General features: G+C 63.5%; 1 protein-coding gene across 20 annotated transcripts; it reads right to left on the bottom strand.

The window, feature by feature from the left end:
* Positions 1-69: 69 nt before the first annotated feature.
* ELN (elastin) lies at positions 70-24,599 on the bottom strand. Of its 20 annotated transcripts, none has more exons than XM_052804379.1 (33): positions 24,288-24,599; positions 17,350-17,403; positions 16,848-16,874; positions 16,627-16,659; positions 15,345-15,389; positions 14,631-14,723; positions 13,957-14,022; positions 13,824-13,871; positions 12,569-12,640; positions 12,308-12,334; positions 12,028-12,099; positions 8,950-8,991; positions 8,389-8,457; positions 8,048-8,092; positions 7,826-7,909; positions 7,676-7,735; positions 6,641-6,745; positions 6,498-6,548; positions 4,938-5,060; positions 4,797-4,856; positions 4,516-4,641; positions 4,345-4,404; positions 3,736-3,858; positions 3,469-3,522; positions 3,104-3,238; positions 2,884-2,931; positions 2,418-2,461; positions 2,175-2,217; positions 1,697-1,738; positions 1,269-1,310; positions 1,020-1,049; positions 852-902; positions 70-721 (listed from the first exon to the last, which is right to left on the bottom strand). In XM_052804379.1, exons 1-33 carry the CDS (start codon positions 24,364-24,366, stop codon positions 672-674), a joined length of 2,103 nt encoding a protein of 700 aa, XP_052660339.1. In that variant the 5' UTR covers positions 24,367-24,599; the 3' UTR covers positions 70-671. The 20 variants fall into 20 exon arrangements, with proteins under 20 accessions (XP_052660339.1, XP_052660341.1, XP_052660336.1 ...); XM_052804381.1 differs by having other exon boundaries at positions 2,175-2,234; positions 2,420-2,461; positions 6,641-6,713; positions 7,674-7,735; XM_052804376.1 differs by having other exon boundaries at positions 2,175-2,234; positions 2,420-2,461; positions 8,965-8,991; positions 24,288-24,598.
* Positions 24,600-25,150: the final 551 nt, after the last annotated feature.

The following is a 25,150-nucleotide window of genomic DNA, read 5'->3' on the forward strand; positions in this document are numbered from 1 at the left end:
GCTGGGCTAGGCTACCCGTCACTGCCACCGCCACTGGGAGGGGGACAGGGACACAGGATGGAGCCAGAGTCCTTTAAAAACTTGTCCTTTATTAGTCTGTCGGAAGCGAGTCCCTCTGTATAGGGCGTCCCACCCAGTTATAGCAAAGTGAGTAACATGAAGGGACTGAGGCCCTCCTGCCCACGACCCCCCCGGGCCGGGCGGGGCACAGGGACTGGCGGGGGGGCCCAGGCCACCGGGGACATCCCTCCCTGCGCAGGCCCCTGCTGCCAAGACCCCCCTTCCCACCCTCCCTTCCTCCCTCCCTCCAATGTGGGGTGCCCCTCATCCTGCCCCCCCCCCGGGGTCAGCTCTGGGGCTTGGGGGGGGGGTGTGTGACACCCCAAGACACCCCCCCCCAAATCCTGCAAGGAGCGATAGCACCAAGGGGGACGGCTGCTCCCCGCAGTTTATTCCGTGCTCCCTGCCAGGACAGAGGGGCTGGTGGGGGGACGGGCACTGCCGGAGGTGTGGGGTCCCTCCTGGGAATGTGGGGCCGGGGATGGCCCTGGGATGGGGGGGGGAGATCCGGCGTTTTGGGGAGGGGGGGGTGTCTCAGCTTTGCTTGGGATTTACATTCTGGACCATGCAGTAGCACCAAAGTTCATGAGGTGATCGGTGACGGCGAGTGGTTACTTCCGCTTCCTGCCGCAGTACTTCCCTTGTGCGCAGCCCACGCCGCCTGGGGGGGGATATACAGTGTGAGCCCGCCCCTGCACCCCCCGACCCCCTGGATGGGTGGCTGGGAGAAGGGCAGGGGGTGCAAGAGCCGACCCCAGCAGGGCAGGGGGTCACCTGGTGGCAGTGCTCACCTCTAAAGCCCAGGGCACCGAGGGCTCCTCCGAAGGTCTTGGGGGGCTTCACTGCAGGGAGGAAGCAGAGCGGGGTGAGTGGGACCCCCACCCTGCTTGCCTGCTGGGTGCAGGGGGGATATGCACCCCCCACCCCAAAAATGGCCCGCTTGGGGGATGGACACTCACCACCAAATCCCAGCTGGCCGGCGACTCCACCTGAAAGGAGAACGAAGCCCTCAGCACCCAGTGGGCACCCACATTGCTCTGCCCTGCACCCCCCAGCCAAGCACCCCCCAGCTCAGCCCAGCCCCCTAGGTCCCTCCCCAGGCTGTGGCCACGTCCACGTGCTCCATGGACTGTGCGTGTCCCTGTGAGCCGGCCAGGCACCGAGATGTGCCCTGGCTGCGTGCCGAGGCGCTGAGCTGGGGATGGTACCTGGAAATATTGGTGACACGCCGAAGCCGGGAACTCCAACCCCTGGGGAAAAAGCAACAGCCGGTGACAGCCTGTGACACCAGTGCCACCCCAACCCTGCCTGGCTGGGGACACCCTGGCTAGGGACCCTTGCTCCCTGCAGGGACAGGAGCCGCTGCAAAAGTCCCTGTCCCCGCCATGGCACCCATCTGGCTTCAGGATGCTCTCCCCACATCCCAGTGGGGGATGGCAGCAGGGTGGGGAGGAGTGTGGCGTGGTAGGGGACATACTCCCACTCCAGCCCCAAATTGCAGCACTAACCTGGCTGCAGCCCCCCAGCACCAACACCTGCAGGATTGGAGAGCCCTGGTGAGGGTGGGCAGCGTGGAGACAGGGATGGGGGTCACCCCTCTAGCCCCTCCCCGGTCACAGCAGACCCTGTTCCTTACCTGGCTTGGGAGGTTTCCCAACAGCTCCTGGATACAAGATCCCTGTGTCAGAGAGGGGCATCAGTGCAGCCCCCAGTGGGGCTTGCCGCCCCCGGGGCTGCAGCCAGACCCTGCTATGAGCCCAGAGGGTCTTCAGGCAGGGACCTGCATCTCTGCATGTTGGGGACATGGTACAGTACCATCCCTTGTCCCCATGGCAGGGGCAATGCTGGTGCTATGGCCCTTGGTACCTTCTCGGTGATGGCATTCCATTCCAATCACACCCCAGGAGCAGGGCAGGCAGCGGACACAAGATGGGGCACAGGGTATGGTGACAGTGTGGGGTGGGACCGTGCCGTGGGACCGGGAGGGGACAAAAGCGACCCTGCATCCCATACACCCCCTTTCCTTTTTGGCACTCTGCCAGCATGGCACTGCCACTCTGCTCCCTGCACTCCAGCCCTGGGGAGCCCTGATGCCAGGGGCCAGCATCACTCACCAGCACCAAGCCCACCAACTCCAAGGCCACCGACTCCGAGGCCACCGACTCCAACACCACCTATGACAGGGACCCCAGATGAGCACCAGCAGGGACAGGCAGCGGGGCAGTGTCTGATCTTCTCCTTGCCAAGCCCCAGGTGTGCCCATCCTTCCTCGGGCAGCCTTAATCCCCCCATGCCCTGGGAGAGCATCCCTCTGCCTGCACTTCCCAGCTGCCTGGGCTCAGCTCCTGCCAGCACCTACCTGGGATGCCGCCAACCCCTGGGACTCCAGCCCCTGGAACACCTGCCAGAGAGAGACCATTAACAACTGTCCCTCCGCAGCCCAGCACCCACAGCTCAGGGCACCCCCAGCCGGTGCTCAAGCCGCTGGGGTGGCCCTGACACCCATTCTGGGTGTCCCCGGCACCCACTGCACAGCACCCAGAGCAAGATGACCCAGAGGGAGCTCACCCCCTGCATGACGCATTGCTGCAGGCAATGCAGAGCAGGAGAAAAATGTCCCCAGTAAGTCCAGGGGAGGGGGCATGGGTGGCACTTTGCACCCACAGGTGACAGCATGCCACCTCCCATGCCTGGGCCACCCTCCGCTGGGGCACCAGGGACCACACAGGGACCACAAAGTGAGGCCAGCACCCCAACGGCCACACAAGGAGGGTGCCCGGTGATGGTCCGAGGTGGACCTCGGGCAGAGTGGCAGATACGTACCGAATTTGGGAGGTTTAGCACCAGGCTGCACCCCTACTTGGGGGATGCCTGTAAAGCAAATGAGGACACCGCAGTTAGGACAGTCACCCCTGCACCCCTCCTGTGTGCCATCATCCCCCATCCCACCTGCATCCCCCTCTGCCACCCCTCCACATGGCTTGGTGGCTTTTAGCATCCCTGGCCACTGCTGTCCCCAACTGGGGTGTGACAAAGCACGTACCTGCCCCGGGAAGGATGCCAGTACCGGGTACCCCCACGCCCGGCACCAACCCAGGCACAACACCAACGCCGGGCGTCACTCCGGGCACTCCGGCGACACCGGGCACCCCACCTGGCACCCCTCCAACCCCAGCACCTGTGGAGAGAGGGGGTGAGGCAGCATGGGGGCGAGGCCCATGTGATCCCCATAATCCTGTGGGATGATGTGGCCGGCATGGGGTGCCCAACCCTGAAGCCCCTCAGCTCCCCCTCGACCAGTCTGTGCCATGCCAGGGCTTCATGGGGAGACCCCAGATGCCCACTGGGCAGATAGGGCTGCCTGCTGTGGGCTGAGCTGTAAGCAATGGGCTTCTCCAGCTGACTTACCGAATTTGGCTGCCTTTGCTGCTGCTTTTGCTGCTGCAGCCGGACCTCCGACCCCTGAGTGGAGACAGCAAGAGGGGGGTCAGTGTCCCCAGGGGGATCCTCTCCAGCAATGCTGGGCAGACCCCATCCCTCCCATCTTGCCTGCATCCCCCAAAGGATGGCCATGAATTGATGGAGACCACCGAGGCCCTCCTCACGCCTGTCCTGCCCCAGACCTGCCCATGCACCAGCCAGGCTGCCACTACCACCTGCCTTCCTCCTCCTCACCTGGGACACCTCCAATGCCAGGGGCCAGGCCACCCACTCCAGGAGCCAGGGCACCTACACCGGGAGCCAGGGCACCTACACCAGGAGCCAGGGCACCCACACCAGGAGCCAGGGCACCTGCTCCTGCAAGAAGAGAGGGAAGGATTTGGGCTTCAGCTCAGGAAAAGAGATGGTGGAAGGAGCTGGCTGAAAAGGCATCACAGGCTGGGGTGGGCGGATGGATGGACGGATGGATACGTGGATGGATGTGGAGTGGTTGGATGGAAGGCGGGGTGGATGGATGGATGGATGGTGTGGATGGATGGATATTGTGGTGGCTGGCTGGCTGGTGGTGTGGATGGGTGGGTAGAAGGAAGGGTGGATGGACTAACATAGGAGAAAGTGTATGGATGGTGAACCTAGGACGCTCCATGCAGACCAGCTCTCTGGAGAGCACTCCCTGACACAGCCAGCACCTCATCCCACATACAGCCCTGCGGAGAGATCATCCCTCACCCCAACCCACAGGGACCCTGTGCAGTGCTCAGGCCCAGCGAGGGGAGCAGCATGGGGTGGGGAGGTGGCAGGAGACAGGACATGTGGGATAACCCCAGAGAGATCCCGGCTTACCGTACTTTGCTGCTTTGGCGGCTGCTTTGGCAGCAGCGGCAGCCGCTGGACCTCCAACTCCTGGGGGAGAAGGGGAGCATGAGGGGCAGTGATGGGCCGTGGTGGCCATGCCGGCATCCCTCAGCTGGCAGTGCTGGGGACGTGCCAAGCATCCCTTAGACACCACCTCACCTGGTATGCCTCCGACACCACCGGGCAGCAGACCGGGCACGCCGACACCAGGCACGCCAACTCCAGGCACACCAACTCCAGGCACACCAACTCCAGGCACGCCGACACCGGGCACACGCCCTGCTCCTGCAGAGAGGTTCAGAGATGTGGCTGAGCAGGCAGGGTCCGTAGGCAGGGGTCCCGCTGATGGCCCCACCATCCACAGTGCCAGGGGTGCCCCCCACCTTGCCCATTTGCAAGCATCCCTCCTCCCTCCCTGGGAAAGGATGATGGTGACTCACCGTATGCTGCGGCTTTTGCTGCAGCCTTTGCCGCAGCTGCCGCGGCTTCTGGGCCACCCACTGTGGGGACAGAAGGAAGAGAGTCAGGGGACCAGCATAGCCAGCACCACCCCATTGTCTCGTGCCAGCCCATACACTCACCTCCAACACCGGGCACCACGCCAGGAACTCCAGCCACGCCAGGCACACCGGGGACACCGGGGACACCAGGGACACCGGGGACACCGGGGACACCACCAATGCCAGGAACGCCAATGCCAGCTCCTGCAGGCAGCAAGAGTGGAGAAGTTAGATCTTGTTGCAGCAACAGTTGAAAGGTGGGACCTTGTCAAAGGTCTGCTCTCGTCGTCATGCTGTGATGATGAGAGCACCCCACTGCCTCGTCCTGGGAGAGATGCACAGCGGTACAAGGGAGGGACTGGTCCCATGTCTCCCAAGAGGCCCCAGTGAGGTGGTAAATCTGCTGTTGTAAAAGAAAGGCTGGGAAGTCACCAGCACAGAGGACCATGATGATCCTCATCATCGCAGGGGGCTCCAGATGGTCCTCATCATGGGGACATCAAGACTTGCAGCCAAACAGGCCATGGAGGAGAAGTGGCTGGCGGTCCTCAGTAGCTGTCTGGAAGGGCTGGGTGCCCTGGGCACTGGCCAGACTGGGAAGCTGCCCAGGGCAGTGACAGCCTTGACCCGCTGGCACTCATTAGTGCCACAGGGACAAGCATCATGTTACTTCTGGAAGGGCTGAGTGCCAGAGGGGTTGTCCTCATGGTCCCCTGCTCGGCAGGTGCCTGGCACCCCAGCACAGAGCACACACCCCTTAACTTGTCACTGCCAAGTTTCTCCCTAAATCCCATCCTTCCCCAGGCACGTGGTGGGATTTTTTCATACATGATGCAGAAGAGGAATGTAAGAATTGGCCAGCAATGGTTTAGCCCTCAAAGGAAAGCTGCCATCGAGCGTGGCTGCTCCCAGGAGACTCCCAGGGCCCTGCAGTGATGATGCAGAAGGTCCTGGGACCTGGCCATGTAACCTCTGGCACTGCCTTTTGGAGCAGCACATGGATCCCCCAGCCCTGTGTGGAGCCTTGGGGCCACTTCTGCCTCCTCTCTCTGCACCTGGGCTCCCAGCTTCACTGCTGCTCGGCCATGTCCATTGTCCCCTCTGCACTCCTCCTTGCTGGAGCTCCCTTGGGGGTGGTTGTGCCTGCTGAGCACCTGGGTCTTGCTAGATCAAGTTGGATGCACTTGCTGGATCCCACCAGGTTTTTGGAAGGCGGTGACCCTGGGCAGGGGTCCCACTGCCAGGGATCTCTGCCCGCCTGGGCAGCGAGGCTGAGCCTGTGGGCACCAGACCCTGGGTCAAGTCTGCTGCTGGAAAAATGCATTTGGTACAAAACCCAAGAATTCAGAAAAGGTCTAAAGACATGAGTTCAGTCTCGTCAGTTCACCTCCATGAAGCAGCCTGCAGAAACCCCAGAGAGGGAGAAGGTCCTGCCCTGGGGATGAAGCCAAGCCAGATGCAGCGGCTGGGAGCTGGACTGGGCACAACCCGTCCCTGGATGCTTCCCCGTAATGAGCCATCAGGAGTGATCCCCAGGGGAGACGTGCCTGTCTGGGGGTACCCTGAGTGCCCTGGGTGGAGAGGGTCAGCAGGGGTACCGAGGGAGCTGCTGGGGAGCTCCTTGCACTGCGCGGCACATACCGTACTTAGCTGCCTTTGCTGCTGCCGCTGCTGCTGCCGGCGTCCCAACTCCTGGAGATAAAGGAGAGAGGAACCCTCAGCCACCAGCCCCCATGCCCCCCGCAGGGCCAGGTGGTGGGGACGGGGCTCCTGGGAACAGTCACCTGCCACCCCGGGGACACCTCCGACACCAGGCACCAAGCCGGGGACAACACCAACGCCGGGCACGAGGCCTGGGACGCCGCCAACCCCAGGCACAAGGCCTGGACCTGGAGGGAAGCAGAGCAGTCAGACCCCCCCCAAAACACCCCGTGACACTGGTGGGGACGCGGTCTCCCCTGGTGTCATGGGAGGCTCTGAGGCACCTGGCTTTGTGGTAGGCTCTCCATACCTCCCAAACCAGCTGCTCAGGTGACCTGGGATGTGCCCAGGATTGGGATTTCCAGCTCCCTACACCCAACCCAGGGGTATGGAGCCCACCCAACCACCCAGGAGCTTGGGGACCCCCAAGGTTCCCCAAGGCTGTAGTTGTAAATCTCAGCTGCTCCTGAGGCTGACATGTTTCCTCTGGATGCTCTAATGAGCAGTTGTTTGCTACTCGCTTTTCTCCCGCAAAACAGCCAACGAGGGGAGCAGTGAACACAAGATCTGCATCACCAAGTGCATCCCTCTGCTAATGAATGACAGCTCGTTACAGACGCCGTCTCCCCGGACACCTTGCCGGAGCCTGGCACAGCAAAACCACATCTCTTATGGAGAAACCATGCATGATGGGGACATACTGCCCCATGTTGGGCTGCTGCATTGCGAGGTTGCCACCGTTGAAAAAGCTGCTTTTTGCAAACCAGGCTTTGCTACGCCAAAGCCCAGCTCTCCCAACAGGCTGCTGGAAGCTGCGCCCAAGGGGGTAAAGCCCCTCTGCAGCCCTGGGGAAGGTTTTGCACCTTGTTGCTTTCCACCCGCAAAAGCTGCTGGCTCAGCAGAGTGGCTTCACTTCGCCCCAAGCTCTGGCAAGCAGCTGCTGGAGCCGGGGCAGGGTTCTGGGGCTGGGAGAGCACCCCAGGAAATGGGGCAGGTGGTGGTGGGGCAGGCAGTGAAGTCACGCAGCCCCGCACCAATGCACGGCTCTTCTGTGACCGGAGGGTGAGCCCGACCCCGCAGGCAGCTGCTGGATCTGTCCGAGACAGCAGGCAACTCACCAAAAGCTCCTGCCTTCGCTGCTGCCTTTGCCGCTGCTGCTGCTGCTGCTGGCCCTCCAACTGCCAGGATAGCGGGAGAGAGTCAGGGGTGTGGGATGGGGGGAGGCAACCCTCCCCGAGCCCCAGGGCCGAGCCCCGCCATCGCCTCACCTCCGACTCCTGGGACAACACCGACGCCGGGTACCACTCCGCCAACTCCTGGGATGACACCAGCCCCGGGCAGGACACCGGCTCCTGCCAAAGAGGAGAAGGGGACCGTCAGCTCGGTGATGCAGAGACACACCCAGCATCCCCCCCAGCCTGGGAGGGAGGGAGGCAGAGTTGCCCCGCTGGGGAGATGGCTGATGGATGTGCCCACAGAGGGTGACTCACCATATTTTGCTGCTGCTTTCGCTGCTGCCGCCTGTGCTCCAACTCCTGGGGAAGGACATGGGGAGCCGCTGAGGTCCCAAGACCATTCCCACCTCAGCTCCCCCATCCCGCAATGACCCTGGGGACCGGTCCCTCCTGTCAGCATCCACCCCCCTCTCCTTTGGGAAATGATGCACCCCTCCAGGCTGTCCCTGGGGTGACACTGTCACCCTGGGGCCACCAGACAGCCGGGCAGTGCCCAACACCCCATCCAAGGACCGGCAAAGTGACCAGGGTGCCCGGTCCCCCCGCCATGCCTGTGCCAGTCGCCCACCCTGGGGCTGCCCAGGAAGGGAGCATACCTGTCCCAGTGGGGTACCCTGCCTTTCCTCCTGCCCCGATGCCGGCTCCTATCCCGCCGGGCCCAAAGCCTGCAATCACAAACAGAAAGGCAAAGCCAGGTCAGGCACTGGCCCTAGGAAGGGGGGCGAGGCAGATGCAGCAGCTCCTTCGGCCCAGAGGTTCTCCCCCCACCAGCATCGAGGGATGTGGGAGGGATTCCGGAGCCAGCTCCCCCTGCGTTGAGGTGCCAGTTCAAACATCCCTGCCTGGAGCTGGCCACAGCTCAGGACATGTCCTAGCAGAGAGCCAGCCAGCCAGCTGACCGCTACTGGTGCCACAGCATGCCTGTGGATTAACAGCTCCCGGCCCCATGGTGTGGGATGCCAGGAGAGCTGGCTTGCTCCCAGCTGGGTCCAGAGGCATCATGGCAGGAAAAGGCACGGGTCCCCCGAGGGACCACCTCGCCCTGGGAGCGGGATGCCCCTCACACCGCCCTGAGGGTCAGCGGCCACGAGGCCACAGTGGCAGCCGGCGGAGCTGTGAGGAGCTACGACCGCGGAGCAAGGGCTACGAGCACTCACCATAGGGCAGCTTACCAGTGCTGTAGGGCAATCCATAGCCACCTGGAGAGGAGAGAAGGTGGCGGGTTAGCACCTGGCTGCCGGTGGCCGTGCCCCCTCTGCCCCGCGGTGTAGCCCCTCTCTGCCAGCCGGCTGTGTGGCACCAGCCCTCGGGGCTCCTTCCATTGGGATAGTAAATCCTCTGGGATACAACCCCCTATGATGGAGCTGGGCCAGGAGATACTCTTCTCCATCACCTTGGAAGCCGCGGCTCCAGAAAGAGCCACCCACTCAGCCCTGCACTGAGGGCTGTGGTGCCCAAAGCTGGTTTTGCAGGAGCCTCCCATGATCCCACTACAGCGGGGGGTCCCCTGGGAGCCCCGCGGCAAGAGCTGTACCCAGCTGGCCATGCCACGGCCAGCTCCAAATGAAAGGTTTTAATTGGAATCAGGGCTTGGGAGCCTCTGCTGAAATGTGACCTCATTAGGAGGTTGGCGCGAAGGGATGGGGAGGGATTACAAGCAGGAACATCACAGCCAGGGAAATGTCTCCTTGCAAAAGAGCAGGATCCCACCACTCAGGACGGAGCGGGGATGCCTGTGACTTGGCAGGAACCATGTGCCAGCAGCACTGAGCTCCCATCACTGCTGGCAGTGGCCTGAGGGGTGATGGGCTGCCACATCCCTGATGGGGACACCTCGAGTGGTGCGTAGGGTGGAGGGTGTTTCACACAACAAGCCTTCCTGCCAGAGGGGGTTGTGGGCAGGGTGGGGATGAGGCTGCCTGCAGCCAGGACGGGATTGCTCATGGCAAAGCATCTCCTTGAGCACAGTACACCGTCCCCTCCCACCAGCCAGCATGTGGGGACCAGATTTGTCTCCACCCTGCCAGGCTGTCCCATTGTGTCCCACGCCAGCACAGCATTGCTGGAAGGCTGAGGCTTTCCAGGCTGCAGTGGCTATGAGCCGTGCTGGGTGTCCTCCACCTTGGGGACCCCCCTTGCCCAAGCCAGGGCACCTCATCAGCGCCTCACTCAGCCCAAAGCTGCGGAAGGGTCTGGCACTGGGTGACACACACGGAGGTGACACCAAGGGTCAAGACTCCAAGCCCTTGGGTCTCCAAGGGTTTTGCTGGGTCCAAGCCCAGCTCCCCACCACCCTGAGTTGGATGTGAGAGCAGCCCCTGCTCTGGGGCTGTGTGCATCCATCCTGCACCGGCATGGTGGATGCCACCAGCACTGCTGGGGGGCTCAGAGCCAATGGGGACACTGGTTGGCATGGAAAGGGCTTCGCACAGACCGATGCCACCCCAGTGCGGCTGGGCACTGGGGAGCAGTCCCCATCCCTACAGCATCAGGTGGAACCCTGATTTCAGGCACAGCTTCAGGCTGAGCCCCCAGCGAGCAGGGTGGCCCCAGGGCCGCCTCCTGAGCAGGGACAGTACAGAGCAGGAGCTGGCTAGGGCATTTGGAGCAAATAATCCAAAAAGGAGACTTTCCACTGAAAATGTTACTTTCCCCGCTGTTCCCTTGTCCCCTCTCGACCTGGACCTACTGCAGCTGGCACACAGCACAGGGGGTGCAGGGATGTGTGGCAGCCCCTGGGCCCATCCACAGCATCAAAGTGAGAGCCTCGACAGCCAGCCCAGTGTGTCCCTGTGCTGCCAGCGCAAAGCCCTCAGAAGTGACAAACTGGCATCGCCCAGTGCTCCGGAAAGGATCGGGGTGCCAGGCAGCACCCAACAGCTGAAACCACAGCTGGGGACACCACCACTGTCCCGCTGGTCCCTGAGAGAGGCATGATGCACTGATGGGGCTCCCTGGCCAAGGGGATGGGTGTCCTCCCCTGATTTATTTAACGAAGTCTCCCCATAAAGTGGGTCAGCCGGCAGCGGCGTCCCGTCCGGGCTGCGGGCCACTGGTGGGGCCGCCGCGGGATGGAGCCAGGCACGGCTGCGCCATGTGCCGGTGGTTTTCTTTCTGCACCGGGCACCCCATGAAAGGCGGTCTGGGGCCGGGCCGCAGCCAGGAGGCCAGACGGTATCCGATGGCGACGGGGCCAAGTCACCCTAACGAGCGTAACTCTGCCTCCGCGGGAGGAAGCCGGAGCGGGCCAAGTATTTCTGCCGCCGTTTGCGGCGATGGGCCCCAGTGGGGGGAAGCTGGCAGAGCTGCTGGGGCTGGCGCCTGTGCCGGGACCTGCTCCCCGGGGTGGGCTCCCCCGCCAAGGCTTTCCTGCCTGCAGCAACTTGTTTCGGTGAGTGGGAAAATGCCCATGGATCTACTCGCTCCCCAGCACTCCAGGGGTGCAAGTCCCTGCCCAGATCTGGCCGCCCTCCTCCTCAGGGATGCTCCTGGGACCAGTAAGCTGGCAGCATGGCCCTCGGAGGGCACAGAACCTGGTACTGGCTGCCTGGCACTGCCTGTCCTGCCACCGTCCCTGCGTGGGCATGGCTGGGAACAGGGCAGAGCTGGCACCTGGCACAGGACGGGGAGGTGGAGGTCCCCAGAGCAGCCCATCCTGGGAAAGGGGTGTTGAGCACCCCCAGGCTTCCCTGGGCTGGGGCTGAGCCTCATTTGGGTGGGCAGTGGGGAGGGAGACCTGCTTGGAGCTTCATCCCTACCACCTGCCTGCTGTTGGGGGCCTTGGCTAGAGCTCCTTGAGCCCAGGTGAATGCCCAGCGATGCCCAGCACAACCCCAGGAGCCACAGAAAGCAGACAGTCCCTGCAAGGGCTATGCCTTGTGCCAGGAGGAGCTGGCAGGGATAGCCTGGGGTAGCCTGGCCCAAAGCATGTCCCCAGAACATGCTCTTTCCTACCTTACAACAGCCGAAGAGGCACAGCATCATCCTCATGGGCTGGGGGCAAGACCAGCAGCAGCATCCAGGCAGCTGCCCACAAGGCTGTGATAGGCAGGGCTGCTGCTGGACTCACCTGCCCCGTGCCCCTTACTTTGTCCTGCTGTCCCAGAGCCAGCACTGGCACTGCCAGGTCCAGGGGACCCAGGGGCACCACAGTTCAGCCCTGGGGAACGGCGGGTCCTTCTCCTGGCAGCGCTGGGGGTCCTTCACCCCTAGCCCCATTGGCTGTGACAGCTTACCTGGGAGCTTAGGAGCTTTGATGGGATACCCCAGAGGGACACCGGGCTGCTGACCTCCAAAACCTCCCAGTCCTGCAAAGCCAACAGCAGACTCTCACCTGGAGCCCGCGCCCAGGCTGCCACCAGTCCTTGCGAGAGGGGAGTGCCGCGGGGCACCCCGAGAGAGGAGAGCAGGTGTCTTGGGGAGCCCTGAGGCATCTTCTGGCATGGGGAGGCCATGGCTGTGATGAACAGGCTTGGGAAGGAAGAGAAGGACAGGCGAGAGAGATGGGACACTCACCAGGGATTCCTGCGAAGGCTCCTGCTCCTAGGCAGAAACACAAAGGCACCCACGTGAGCCTTGGGGCTGGTCCTTTGGCTCCAAACTAGTCTGCGTGGGCTCAGCCAGAGGTCGGCTTCGCTCACCCACGTGTCCTGTGGGGCTGTGACCCCAAAGGATGGGCTGGAGCCAGCCCCAGCAAGATGGAGATGAGGGCAGAGCTGGAGCCAGCCCAGGACCCGCCCTCCACCCCAGTGTCCCGAGGGGATTGAAGGGACCTACCTGGACCTTTCGGCTTGACTCCAGCACCAGTGGGTACTCCGGGTAGCACCCCTATGCCAGGGAAGCGGACACCTGCAGCAGAGACCAGAGGGGCCAGGTGACCACAGTGGGGCATCGTGGTGTTGCTGGTACCCGAGACCCCTGCAGCCAGCTCCCAAATCCTTGTCACCCATCTCTGGCTCAGCACTAACCCTTGTACCCTGGGATAGGGTACCTTCATCCCCCGGGGACTTGCTGGGCCCCCCCTGTGTCAGCCACACCGCACCCCCTGGACAGAGCTGCCAGTGAAGGGTTTGCTCCAGCCCTGGGGCTGCCTGTGGTTTGGGGAGGGGCAGGCTGCCCACAGAGGAACTAGGGGTGCCTGCAGGGTGCATGGCACCCACGAGTGGGTCCCACAAGTAACAGCAAAGCACCAGCCCACATCATGGTGTAGCCAAGCCCAGGCATTGCTCTCTGCCCTGGTGATGTGCAGTGGCTTCATGCAAGCTGGGGCTCTTTAGGGAGCGGGAGCAGGGGTCCTGCCCATTGAGCCCCGACCCTCCAGGGCCAACAGGCAGTGCTTTGGCCTTGCAGTCATTTGGGTTGGGTTTTTGGTTTCAGGGGGTTTTTTTGGCTTGTTTTTTTTTCCCTTTTACAAATGTCTTTCATTATAACTCACGTGTTTTCAGACATGGAAAAGACATTCCTGACCAGCAACACACTTCTCCTTCTGACAATGTTGAAACATCTTGTTTTCACAAGTTTTCCTCCTCCAAATTACTTTGCAGTGAGGAATTCCTCTCCCCCCGCCACCTCCTCCCCTTCCTTCCCACGCCGCCTTTGGCTGGGCAAGCTGGCCCTGACATGGTCTGTGCCAGCTCCTCTCCTGGTGCTGATGCAGCCTGCTCCCGCAGAGCTTGGCATGAGACCTCTGGAGATGCCGAGTCCCCCCGTCTTTGGCATGGTGGAAATGTCACTATGGCCCCAGTGAAAGGGTTTGGAAACTGCAAGCAGCAGCGATGGGGCAGGCAGGGAGTTAGGCAGGCAAGCAGCATGGGGTTGCAGGCAGCCTTCTGCCGGGCAGAGGTACTAAAATGCCCAGGGCCACAAGGCTATCGACTCAAACCAGGGTTCTGGCACTGGGTGGGGAACCCCACAGAGGTCGGGGTGCTGCTGGTAGGGTGGGGACCCCTTTGGAGGTTGGAGTGCAGCTGGCAGGGTGGGGACACCCTCAGGGGTCAGGGTGCTGCCGGTGGGGTGGACACCCCCAGCTCACCTGCGCCAGGAAGCACGCCACCCGGGAAAACTCCAGGAATCCCAGCGCCTGCAGGGCAAGAGAAAGGCTGGGATGAGCACCCAGCCGGAGCCGTTCCCCGCCCCGGCCCCAGGCTTCGGGGCCGTGCACCTACCTGGTACTTTGGGGGGTTTCCCTGCTGCACCAACCCCGGGCTGCACCCCGCCCGGTACCACCGCACCTGCAGGCAGCAGAGACCCCCTGAGCCCTGGGCACCGGCTCCTGCCCACCCTGGCAGGCATGGGGACGGGTGTGCCCTGGGCTCGGCTATGCTGGGGACAAGGAGTATTTCCTACCTGCGGAGACCCCAAGCCCACCAGGACCACCAATTCCACCCATGCCAGCGCCTGGGGGCATTGGGAAGAGGAGTGTACCAGTGTGAGATGCCATTACTGGGCTATGGGTGGCTGGGGCGGTGCCGAAGGAAGGGACAAGCTCAGGATAGCTCTTGGGGGGCAAAGGGGACACCCTGAGGCAGTACCAGGGATGGGTCCCCCAGACCTGGGCACAGGGACCAGGCAGCTCAGTGGTCTCTGCTCCTAGGGGCTCAGGTTTGGCCAATGCCCCCTTCCCAGCACACCAAGATGTGCCAGGGTCCATCCGAATTGGCGGGGATCCCCGCGAGAGCAGCACCTCCCGCTTGTAGCCTCCCAGCTCCATGGGGAAAGCTGTCCTAACCCAGGCTCCCAGGGGACACCAGGAGTCCCCGGGGGCTGCCCGAGCCCCAGCGTTGCCTTGCCCGGCATCGTTGCCTGGCCCAGCATCGCATCGGACACCCCCAGCACTCACCAGCTTTTGCAGCAGCCTTGAGCGCAGCGGCAGAGGGAGCACCTGGGAAGACACCCCCAGGGTAGGCACCTCCTGGGAAGAGACCTGCAGCTCCTGCGGGGAGGAGAATAATCAGCGTGAACATCCCCAAAAAGTGGCCAGCAAGAAGGTGTCCTGCCCTCCACGCCGGCCACGGTGGGCGCAGGGGGGTGGTGAGCTGTGGGAGGCTGCGCAGCAGTGCTGGAGGCTGGCGTTAGGCTGGGCAAGGCGGTGGTTAGCAGGCACTGCCCTGTCCTGCACTGGCTTCTGCCTGCATCCCCCCAACTACCTGCTCCCATCCACATTCCGCCTGTCACCAGCTGTGCCACCACCACCTGGGGCACGCTGCGGTGTCACCAGCTGCTGCATACGCCGGGGTCCCCTGTGGCCCAGGGCAGGCTGGCCAGCCACGTGCAGGCACTGTCCCTCTGCTGCAGACCCCGCGGGGACCCCAGGTCCCTCCTCGCCTATTACTGCTTGCGGTCACCCAGCCATGGTTGACGTCATGATGTTGGGGGACCACAGGGCTGCCTGTTGGTGGCTGCCAGTCCCTCGAGTCTGGGAAGGGTGCCCGGCCTGGATGGAACCCACCAGGCAGGCTACGGAGAGCACCCGATGGGGATGAGCCATGTGCTGTCCCCAAGGTGGGTCTCTGGGGTCAGTCCGGAGTGGGGGCAGCCGGTGGTCTGTGCTCACCTGGCTGCAGGCCAAGTGGGCCAAGTCCCCCGAGGCCTCCGACCCCTGGAAAGAGAAGTGGGGTGAGGTAGCAGGGGGACAGCTGGGGCTAGAGGAGCAAGAGCATCCCACTTGCACCGTCCCCGTGGGACAGGAGCATGCCCCAGGGATGGGCACAGGGACGGGTGACAAACGTGCCCGCCAGCATCCAGGTTACCCCATCCCGTCCCTTTCTTCCTCACCCGCCCCCCACCCCACCAGGCCACGAGGGGACGGAGCCGAAATGTTTATGGCTGAGGAATGAGTCCCTCCGGCTCTGGCCAGCACTGCCTTCCAACATCTGGGGCTAATCAGCCCTCGCTCCCTCCAGGCGCAAATTCCACTGCCTTTGGCTCAGGGCGCGGACACCACTCTGGCTGGGGCTTCGCGGCTGCACCGCGTTTGGTTTTAATTACGCGGAAATAAAGGGCCTTGTTTTTCTTTCCACGAGCTGAAATCTGAGTAAACGGAGGTTGCCGGCCCCCACCTCGGGCTGGCGCTCCTGCCGTGCAGATGGGCCGGCTCAGGGGGCCGGTGGAGTGCAGTGTGCCCCTGCCCTTGGGTGCAGTGGGTGCTCCTGGGGCGGGCAGGGAGGGGAGACCTGGGTCTCTGCCTAAAAGATCAGCTCTCCCTGGGCCTCGATGGGCACCAGGCATCTCTGTTGGCAGCAGATTTGTCCCCTGCACATTCGGTCCCTGCTGCCCTGGCACCTCCCAGCCATGCCCCAGGCTCGGTGCCCTCAGGCTGTGCATCCTCCTGCCAGGATCTCATCTCTCTCCCAGTGATGCCCCCTCTCCCCCCGTCATTTCTAGGCCAGACAAACCCCAGCACAGGCTGCAGGAGCCCCAGCAAAAGCTGCTTGGCCATGAATGCAAGCAGATGAAGGTGCTGCCAGCTTCCCGTGGCCACTGGCTCCCAGCAGGGCTGAGCGAGCTTTGCATCTTCCCGAGCAGCTCTGGCACAGGTTTGCAGGCAGCAAGCACCCCAAAAGGGTGGTCCGTGGGGGCTGGAGGGGAGATGGCAGTGTGCCGAAGCAGCGGATGAGGGAGGAAGGCTCCCTTGTGGCTATGGGGTCTTGGCAGGGGTTAGTGTGGCAGAGCAGGGTGGAAAGTGCTGGCTGCTGCATGCCTTGGCCATGGGGGAGCCCAGGATGGGGGGGTCCCTTGTCCACGTGGGTGAAACATGAGGGCAACAGAGGTCAGGAAATATCCTGGCCACTGGCATGGCTGAAATATGGTGAGAGCGCCAAGGAAAGGCTTCTTACCTGGTTTGAGAGGTTTTGCTCCAGCCCCGAGTCCTAGGGGAGAGCGCATGGAGAGGGGTGAGAGCCATCCTTCCTCTGAGCATCCCCCAAGGCGGCGACACCGTGCGGTCCAGGGCCAGCCTCATGGTAGACCCCGCTGCCCACCACAAGGCAGCTCTGCTGGGCGTGCCGCCCCCCTCCCTGTCCCTGCACACCCTGGGCAAAGGGATCCCAGCACTCACCTGCTCCCAAACCTCCAACCCCAGCACCTGCAACCAATGGCACAGTCTTAGCACCCATCCCTGTGAGCATCCACCACCCACCCACCCACACCAGGCTCTCGGGGGTCCATGGGGAGGCAGAGAGGGTGACAAGGGTGCAGGAGGATGGGGCATCCCCCTGAGATGTCGCCAAGCTTTTGGCTGAAACACTGGGGACAGGCTGTGACCTCTGAGCACCTCCCGTGGCCAGGGCTGGGTAGGGTGTAGGTGCCAGCCCTGGGCTAGTGACCCTCAGTGTAAGCCTGGCACTGCCACCCAGTCCTGTCCCCATGCTGTGGGGGTGGTGCTGGGGCAGCCACCCAGGGCTGAGCAGCCAGACAGGGTGTCCCCATGTCCCCTGATCCCAGCTGACAGGTCCCCAGCCCTCCATGCTGGCTCAGAGGCAGCCAGAGACCCCCCAGGCACCTGCCGCATCCCTGCAAGCAGTGTGATCCCCCCCCCAACACTGCCTGGACCCCTTTACCTGGGAAAAAGCCTGCTCCTGGAACTCCCCCTCCTGGGATAGCACCAGGGACCCCTGCAAGAGAAGAGTCCCTCATTAAAATCCCCACAGGGATTCAAGTGATCCCACCCTGGCAGATCAGGGTGGGGGGCACCTCCTGGGACATGGAGCTGCTCCCTGCGGAGGGGGTGAGAAGCAGAGTCCCGGGGCAAGGGGCCAAGGGCATGTCCCTGACTTTCCTTGCACACCTCAGTTTTTCCAGTGCGACGGTGGTGATGGGGCTTGGAGGTGCCCCAGCTGGGAGCCAGGGAGGGTATCTTGGTGGAGATGTCAGCAGGACTTGGTCCTGCATGGGAGGGAGGGACATAGGGCTGGCATGGAGCAGGGCTGGCTGGTGTCCAGCTCTGCTTCCCAAAACCTGTCCCATACCACAGCCAGTGCCGTCTCCATCACCGCTAGCTTCCCGTGGGTCTGGGGGGACAGGTCCAGGCATGGTGATGCATGGAGGGGTGAAGCTGTCCCAGTTCATCCCCACAGCCCACGCTGGTCCCAGCCAAGCCTAAGCATGATTGGCTGTGGCTGCCCCATGCCCATGCTGCCTGCCCTGCTTTGCCCTGCCTGCTGAGCTGCCAGCAGGAAGAGCCAGCTCAGGCCAGCAGGACTGGGATGTTGGACTGGGGGGACAGTGCTGAGACCCAGCAAAACCACCTGTGTCCCTCTGCCCATCTCTGCGAAGCTGAGATAAGCACCCAGGTCCCACCGCTTTCCAGGGCGTCTGGAGCTCATGCTCAGAGTTTGGGCTCAGACACCACAGCAATGTTTTTTGGCTGGTTTGGACACTGACAAAGGTCTGTCTCCTGCAGACACCCAGGCAGCCATCCCCTGGGTGGTCCCCCATGCTCCATCAGGGCCATGGATGGGGTGGAGGCTTGCAGGTGGCTTGGCGGCACAAGGAGGTTGCAATGCAGAGGGATGCTCCGCTTTTGGGTGGAGCATGTTTTTGCCACTGGGGGTGTTGCCACAGGGTTTGCAGTGAGATTTGCAGGATGGCTGGCAGGGCTTGCAGGGAGGCTGGCAGGAGGATTTGGGGGTTGCCTGGCCAGCAATCCTGTGGCAAGCTGCACCCAGCTCTCCTGCCTGCTCTGGGCAGAGGGGCTGGAGTTCAGGGTGGACGGGCACTGGGGACCCTGCGGTGGCATGGCTGGGACCTGAGGACCTGCTGTCCTACTCCGAGGCTGCAGTGGCCTCTCCAGCACCCTGGCCAGGGTGGAGGGCCCCCGGCATCCCCAGGAGCTGGGTGCATGCAGTGGCACAGCCCTGGCAACACCATCGCAGGCTGCATGGTGCCCATGGGCTGGGGAGGGTAGCCAGCGCAGGCAGGTGCCAGGCAGGTGGCAGAGCTGGCATGCCATGGTGGGGGGCACATTGTGCTGCACATCTCCATTTCAGATGTGATGCAAACTCTGGGGGTCCCCCCTCGCTGTGCCCCATAGCCCCCCACTTCACCCCAACAGCTGCCCGCTCCAACATGGCAGGGATGAGGGTGTCCCCTGGCCCCTGCTCACGTGTGTCCCCCACCACCGAGGGCAGCTGGGATGGACCCGCAGCCCAGCCACACAGAGAGACTGGGCAACAGGATGCACCCACACATGTGTCAGGGCACACACACGCGTGCAAGAGGGGTGTCAGGCTGTACGTGCACAGGAGGTGTCAGGACACATGCACCAGCAGGACACACACCCACAAACCCATCGGGATGCATACGCAGGCGGAAAACCCATGCCAGGACCCATCACACAGCCCCCACGTGCCCCAGAGATGCCAAAGAGCCGGGCTCAGCCCTGTGCCCCCCCAAAACGACCTCCCAGGGCCCTGTGGGGACCGGGGGCCAAATCTGGCCCTGGAGCAGCTGATGAGCTGATGTCCCTTGGAGTGGAGGGGACAAGTGCTCAGTCATCGCTCCAGCCGGCCGGCTCACCCCTCTGGCACAGCACAGCCTGGCCCGGCTGCCGGCCAGGGGTTTACGAAGTGGCTCCTTTTCCCGGCACATTCCCCGCCCACCCCCGCTTGGAAAAACAAATCCCAACCTCTTGCCTGTTTCCAAACAAACTCCAAGTGTCTGCACATTGCCTGTCCTCCCCCACCCGCCCTGCTAGGAGGGGACGCCCCACCACTGCTAGGAATGAGAGGCGGCAGGACAGCCAGGATCCGGCCGGGGACCTCCATGCCCGGGGCCAGTGACAGTCCCCCACCAAGCAGGAGGGCCCTGTGGTGCCCCCCAGCCTTAGCCCCTCATGGCTAGGCAAGGTCCCTGGTGCTGGGTAATGCTGGGCACCCCAGGGACCCGGGCTGAGCTCCCCTACCCCTCTATCTCCCTGTGCCAGCGCTGCCTGACAGAGACCCCTGGGGAAGGTGGGACAAGGCAGGATGGCTTACAGCCTTCCTGGGGTGCGTGGGGACCCTAGAAAGGTCCAGGTGACACCTGCCCACAGTCACAGCTGCCTAACTCAGCCCTTCATCATTGTCACTCTCCTGGGCGCTGCAGACCCTGGCAGGGGGGTCCCACTGTGGTGCCACTGTCACTGCCCCCCCCCCAGGCATGCCCCAGAGACCATCCCAGGGCCAAGGTGCTGAGCTCATCCCAGTGCCTCGCGGCAGGTCTGCGCCTTTTGGAGGATTACAGGGTATGTGCCAGTTCATCAACCATCTCCATGCCCAGATCAGGAGGTGGAGGGGGTCAGCAAGTCCTGGCAAGAGCCTGGGTAGCCGGGGGGCAGCAGGATGGCCGGGGTAGGAAAGCCATGTGGCTTTGGGGAGCTGATGCTTTGGCTCAGGACCATTGCAGGAGGCTGCTCCCCCCTTGCTGCTCTCCCTGACCAGCTCTGCTGCCAAACATGGCCAGCTCTGCACTTCTCTTGAAGCTCTTCTACAAGCTGCCTTGGTGCTGGCAGAGCCGGGCTCGTCCCAGTGGGGAGGCAGTGCCCATAGCCCAGCTCAGGGTCTGCTCCCTGGTGTGGGCACTGCCAAGGGTCATGGGGGTCTCTGACCCACTCAGCTCTCCGGCTGAGGACCAGCCTCGAGCAGCCAAATTCACCCCAGCATCACCAGTCCCACCCATCAGCAACACCACCACGGACGGCTCAGGTGTTGACAGCAGCCCATGCACTCAGCACCAGCTACACCGTGAGCTCCCCGAGGCTGCACCGGACTACAGCAATCACTCTCCAGCCAGTCTCTGTCCTTCCCCAGCCCTGTCCTTCCCCAGCTGTGGAGGCAGGAGCCCATAGACCAGCTCAGGGTCTGCTCCTCAGTGCAGCGTGCCCTGCTTTGGCCTCTTCATCCCACAGTCCCTTGGCACATTGGGGAAGGGGAAACTGAGTCACCAGCCTCCCAGCACTAAAGGAGCTCTGTGCTGCCTCTGCCCCTGGTCCAAGCCTGCTGGGACTCCAGGAAGGGGGGTTTCTCCTATCTCCCAGCTTGTCTCCTGGGCTGGGGCTGGCTGTAAGCCTGCAGAGCATGGGGCTGGCCCCCAGCACCCCAGCACCCACCCTGGGGATGTCTTCTCAAGCCAGGGGCAGGAGAATTTGCACCCACATGTGCAGCCGCAGCTCTGGTAGGGTTTGACCCCTGGAGGTGCTCAGGATCTGGCGTGGACCCTTGTTGATAGAAACTGGACTTTTTCTTCCATAGCTCTGTACCACAGGTCACTATTTGCAATATCCGCACTATTCCATTACCTGTGCTGTTTCAGATTGACGACTATATCATCTGCACCATTTCTACCTGCACCACTGCTTGCAGCTTTCTTTACAAGCCAGAAATACAAATGTTTTCTCTATTCAACATCTTTCAAGACAGAGACACAAGCTCACACCAGCACCAGGCGGGCAAACCTCGTACCTCGCCACCCTCCCAGCGCCCATGGGTGACCGCTGCTGGAGAAGGCTCAGCATGTAACTGCCACAGATATTCCCCTCTTCCCTCACACCGCTGTTTTCTTTTTCTTGGGAGAATCAGTTTTGGAAACACGCAGTCTCCAAGCAACTTTGAAGCTCCATTGCATCCCAGCTCGAGCTCACTGGTAGCAGCTTGGGGGGGGGGAGCAGAGGGGGCTGCTGTCGAAAGCCTGGCTCCTCTCCAGCCCTCCCCCCCAACCCCCGCCACCCGAGGCTTCAGCTTTCATTTCAGAGCGCTGGCAGACAAGCTGCACCCTGCGAGTTGTTTGCAGAGGGAGCAGTCCCAGCAGGCTGGTGCCTCGGGGAGGTACCCAGCTGGGAAGGGGAGATGCCATCCCAGCCCCACAACTGGCACTGCTGGCCCTGGGGCATCCTGGGGACTCTGGATGTCCTCGGAGGGTCTCCACGGTACCCAGGCTGGGATGCCACCACACCCAGTGCCAGCCTCTCTGCACCCACCCGAGCTGCCCCCTGTGGTCCCAGAGCCTGCAGGGCTGGGACCCCACGGGGTCACTCCGGGGGGGATTCCCTGTGCTCTGGCATGGGAAGCACTGAGGGATGGATGGAGGCACTGAGGGACAGATGCCCCACTCCAAACGCTGGGACATGCTGCACTTGGCACCTTTTAGGGAACCATACAGCAGCTTCCCCACGCAGTGGCCTGGATCCGGCCATGCAGGTGCCCAGTACAACTCTGCTCCCCTGGGCTGATCCTGACCCGCTGCTGGGAGCTTCCCAAGTACCGCCAGCTGCTGCAAGCCCAGGGCTCAGCCCCTTGGCACTGCGCTGAGGGGGACAGTCTGTGTGTGCAGGGGGGCTCCCCCTGTTCCCCCCTTGACCCTGGGATCTCTCAAGGGTCCCTTTCCTGCCAGGCTGGTTTGGAGCTGCACTTGCAGTGGGTGCTGGAGGATGATGCCCTGAGCCCTCTCCAGCTTGGGTGCACCCCACAGCATCCTGGCACCCCCACACACACCGTGCCACTGGCTGTGCCTCTCTTCCAGCTCAGTCCCCGAGGGCTGGCAGGGCAAGGAGCATGGCTGAGCCTGCCTGGTGCCACGCAGCACACCAGGCTGCAGAAACACTGATCACTCCTCCACAGGGAAGCATTCTCTGGTGTCCCCATCAACACTGGGACCATCTCCAGGGCCAGGGCCACCTCTTCTGTGAGCTGCTTCCCAAACCAGCAAACACCCCTGGAGATCGAGCCAGGGACTGCAGCGGGGCCAACAGCCCCAAACTGCTCAGAAACTGCTGCAGGATCTCACCTGGGGGCCAAAGTCCTCCTGAGGCTGTCCCAGCTGCCCACTGCTTGAGAGCTGGGGGGCAAAGCCACCGTGGTTCAGCAAGCCAGCGCAGAGCATCACTGCTGGAGGCCGAGAGTGCCCGGGACTGAGCTGCATCTCATCAAGCACCTTCACCCTGAGCTGTAGCTACCCAGGATCAGGCACTGACAGTGGCGCGGCTTTACAGGCAGCTGCCTGGCTTGACACCACTCTGGGGTCATGCTGCCTGCACAGCCGGGACAGACCAGCCCATGGTCAGGGTCCCAGGATCCCACTATACCGGGGCAGAGTAGGGAGCTGCAGGCCACTGGCAAATGGAGCTGCTGGCTGCAGAGCCCCGAGGGCTCTGCCCTGGGCAAGGGGTGCCCCAGCCTGCAGCTGCCTGGTGCCAGCCCTGGCACTGCCCTCCCCTGCCTGCGGGATCCTGCCCTCTCCCCTCCTCTGGTCCTTGGTCCTCTCTGGCTGAGAAGCCTCATGCGACGGCTCTGGCACTGACCCCATCACCTCTGGCACCGACCCCATCACTGACAGTGGCTCTGCCCATTGCACACTCTCCATGGCACCACACGGGGCGACCACCGCCTGGCTCTCCAGAGGTGGCTGTCCCATCCCTGACCATGCTGTCCCCACCTCGCAGACCTTTGCCCAGTTAAGCCATTGCAGCGGGCTGTAAATCTGTGCTCAGAGCTGCTCTCCCCACCTCTGTGCATGCTCATGGCCTGATCACGAGACGCAAGCCATCCGGCGGGCAGGCACCTGCTGCTCTGGTGGCTCCGGCTTCGTCACGCGGCACCGTGGGATGCGCACCACTGTGCTGGCGTTCGCCTCCCCGTCCCGGCAGCAGGTTTGCTGCACGGGTGTGTGCATGTGCTGGGGTGTCACGCACCCCCTGCCGCCGCTCGGCCAGGGACCAGCCAGCAAGCCGTGACCCATGCCATGCACTGGTGGATGGACCCGACACTGGTGAGACGAGTGCAAGGAAGGCGGTGCAGGGGCCACCCCAGGCACCCAGAGCCTGCGATTCGGGCAGGTCGAGCTGCTCTGCAGCTGCACCAGCCCCGCAGGCTGGGTCGCGGCCACACACTGCGCAGCAGCTTGCACACATGGAATGCGGGATGCACACACGCACGCCCCCCACCCCCACTGCCCCTCCAGCTCACACCGCCATGGCACCGGGGGAGGGTGACGGGTGCCAGCTCCCCCGGCCCCTTGCACTTATAAGTCCCATGGGAGCTTGGCGGCCACCCTTGGCTGCCCTGCCCTGTGACCTGCCTGCGTGTCCCCGAGCCTCTTGTGACCCGAGCCTCTCGTGTCCCCGAGCCCCTCGCCAGGATGCAGCACCTCGCAGCCCCCCCCCCCCCCCCCCCCCCGTCCCGTCCCGGACAAGTGCTTGGTGCAGAGGTGCCATGCCCGGACTGCCCTGTGTCACTGCCCCCGGTGACATCCCGCCCGACCCGGGCACGGCACACGCCGCCCATCGGGTTGGGGGGCAAAGAGCCCTCCGGGGAGGTAGCACCCAGCTTGGGGGATGTCCCCAAGGCAGGTCAGGGAGGGCTGCCTGTCCCTGCTCGGGGACAGGCAGCCGAGGCAGGCGGGGGCTGCCCGGGGGGCCGGGGGAGAACGGGGCAGCAGCCGAGCCCCTGTGCCCGTGGAGGGTCCCCGCAGAGCCGGGGAAAAGCGCTGGCCGGTGCTAAGGGGAAGGAGCCTTTTCTTTCCTTACCTCCTTGTTGAGAAGCCGGGAGGATGGAGAAGAGGAGGAGGACTCCGGGAAGGAGGGGTGCAGCTGCCCGCCTTGCCATCTCTTGAAGCAATGCCCCCGTGCTCCCGCAGGCAGTGTGTTTTATCCCAGAGCTGCTTAATTGTTGCTTCCAAGGATGCGAGGGAAGGGGAGGGGGGGGGTGGAAGGAGGGAGGGGAAAAGGAGAGGGAGAAGCGGGGAGAGAGGCACAGGACACTACGTCATGAGGAAAGGGCAAACACACACAAGCCTCTCCCGCCGATTGGGCTGGCTGCTTGGGTTTGGGTTTTTTTTTTTTTCCTCCCCCCCCCCCCTTTTTTTTTTAATTCCTCTCCCTCGCTGCTTTCTCCAATCCGGGCGCGCCTCTGCCAAAAAAGCTGGAAGGAGGGGGGGGGAGCTGCCAAGGCTGCCTGCGGAGGGAGGGCAGGGGAGGGCTGCGCCCACTCCGCTGGGCCACCGCGTCCCCGGGTGGCAGCGCGGGGGGGGGGGGATTGGTGGCAGCGGGGGGTTTTGTGCCCCGGGTGGCGGCGGGGGGGTCTCGCATCCCAGGTGGCACCGAGCAGAAGGGGGATGGGGGAGGGGGCAGGTGCCGACCGGCTGAGTAAAGGGATGGGGGTGTCCGGGGATGCAAGCGGGCTGTCAAGCAAGGAGCCGCTCGGTGCCGCGGGGTGCAGCGGAGGGGACCCGGCCTGGTTCTGGCCCCGGTGCCCGGCTGCGGCGGGGCACCACCGGCGGTGGCCGTTAGGTGGCGGGCGCGGGGTGTCCGGCCGGCGGCAGGAGGGTGAAACCGGGCAGTTTGCAGAAAAATTGACTGCCTGCACCCGGGAGCGGAGCCCCCTCCCCGGC

The sequence above is a fragment of the Harpia harpyja genome, chromosome 12, assembly GCF_026419915.1.
Source record: "Harpia harpyja isolate bHarHar1 chromosome 12, bHarHar1 primary haplotype, whole genome shotgun sequence".
Classification (NCBI taxonomy): Eukaryota; Metazoa; Chordata; class Aves; order Accipitriformes; family Accipitridae; genus Harpia; species Harpia harpyja.